Consider the following 1,199-nt stretch of genomic DNA (forward strand, 5'->3'; position numbering starts at 1 on the left):
TGACATAGATAAAAAGTAATAAAGATTGTTACAGAATATAATTAATCTTAATCCATGATACTTCCTAAAGTTGCTTGATTAGTTGTAGAGTAAACCACTAGCTTTTTGGAAATGGGCCTCATGCTTTTTGGAGGAATGAATGCTTGTTGCTATGGGCATAAATATTAATTAATGTATACATATAATAACAGCTTAGGAAGTTAATTTAAGAACTGTATCTTTTCTGCTGACTACTGTTTACCCCATTTTTGGGTGGAGACGCTAATCTTCAGAAAGCCCATACAGAAATGCTTTGTGCTTACTGCCTCTCAAGATATCTAGTAAGGCACAGAGATACAAATAATATGAATCCCATCTTCCACTAGGAAAGTTGAAATGGTCTCCACTGAGAAATGTCTTTGAAGAGGAACCATTGTCCTGACTAGAAATGTCTTCCCTGAATGTGCTTCGGAACACATGTTTCCATTGAAGTGATAGCTGACTACAGGTGCTCAGCATGGCAAAGTAAAAGTCTGTCAATCTCATCTCAATATGTTTTTCTCACAGTTAAGGTGCAACAGGAGATTGATGAGGTGGTGGGTACAAATCGCACGCCAAGCATGGAAGACCGGTTGAAGATGCCTTTCACAAATGCCGTCGTTCATGAGGTTCAGCGATATCAGAAAGAGACCCTTGAGACTTTTCCTCGGGCAACAACTTGTGATGTAAAATTCCATGGTTACACCATTCCCAAGGTAAGATGATACAAGTATTTATGAAGGCTCTCTAGGGAACGAAAGAAAGAACGACTTAGATCCTTGATACGTGAGGCAGTTTGAATAAAAGAGCAATTTAGAGAAATATGTATTGAAAGAAATATCTACTCCTTCTCTCCTCGTTCTTCAAGGTTCAGCAGATGACTATTCATTTCCTGTTTAGGCATGTGGGAAGCAAAGGCACTTTCTTCTCCATATGAAATAATATCATCTAATGGCATCTGTTTCTTCCTCTCCCTCTAGTCTATGCCTATTGCACCAGTCTTCGCTTCTGCACATTTTGATCCTCATCATTGGGAGACTCCACAAAAGTTCAATCCCAATCATTTTTTGGATGAACAGGGCCAGTTCAGGAAAAATGATGCTTTCATGCCATTCTCAGCAGGTACAAGCCTCTGGAACAGATTATATTACAAATTCACATGATTACCTGATTCATGTTAT

General features: G+C 38.7%; 1 protein-coding gene across 1 annotated transcript in view; it reads left to right on the plus strand.

Annotated features, from left to right (window-relative positions):
* The window catches only part of LOC107286785 (cytochrome P450 2C4-like), an 8,958-nt gene extending 7,777 nt beyond the window's left edge, over window positions 1-1,181 (plus strand). Inside the window, exons 7-8 of the mRNA XM_015815210.1 lie at window positions 472-734; window positions 999-1,181. Of these exons, the coding sequence (XP_015670696.1) occupies window positions 472-734; window positions 999-1,181 (446 nt within the window). The remainder of the gene's footprint in view (window positions 1-471; window positions 735-998) is intronic.
* Window positions 1,182-1,199: the final 18 nt, after the last annotated feature.

This window comes from Protobothrops mucrosquamatus, unplaced genomic scaffold (assembly GCF_001527695.2).
Source record: "Protobothrops mucrosquamatus isolate PMUCROS unplaced genomic scaffold, P.Mucros_1.0 scaffold325, whole genome shotgun sequence".
Classification (NCBI taxonomy): Eukaryota; Metazoa; Chordata; class Lepidosauria; order Squamata; family Viperidae; genus Protobothrops; species Protobothrops mucrosquamatus.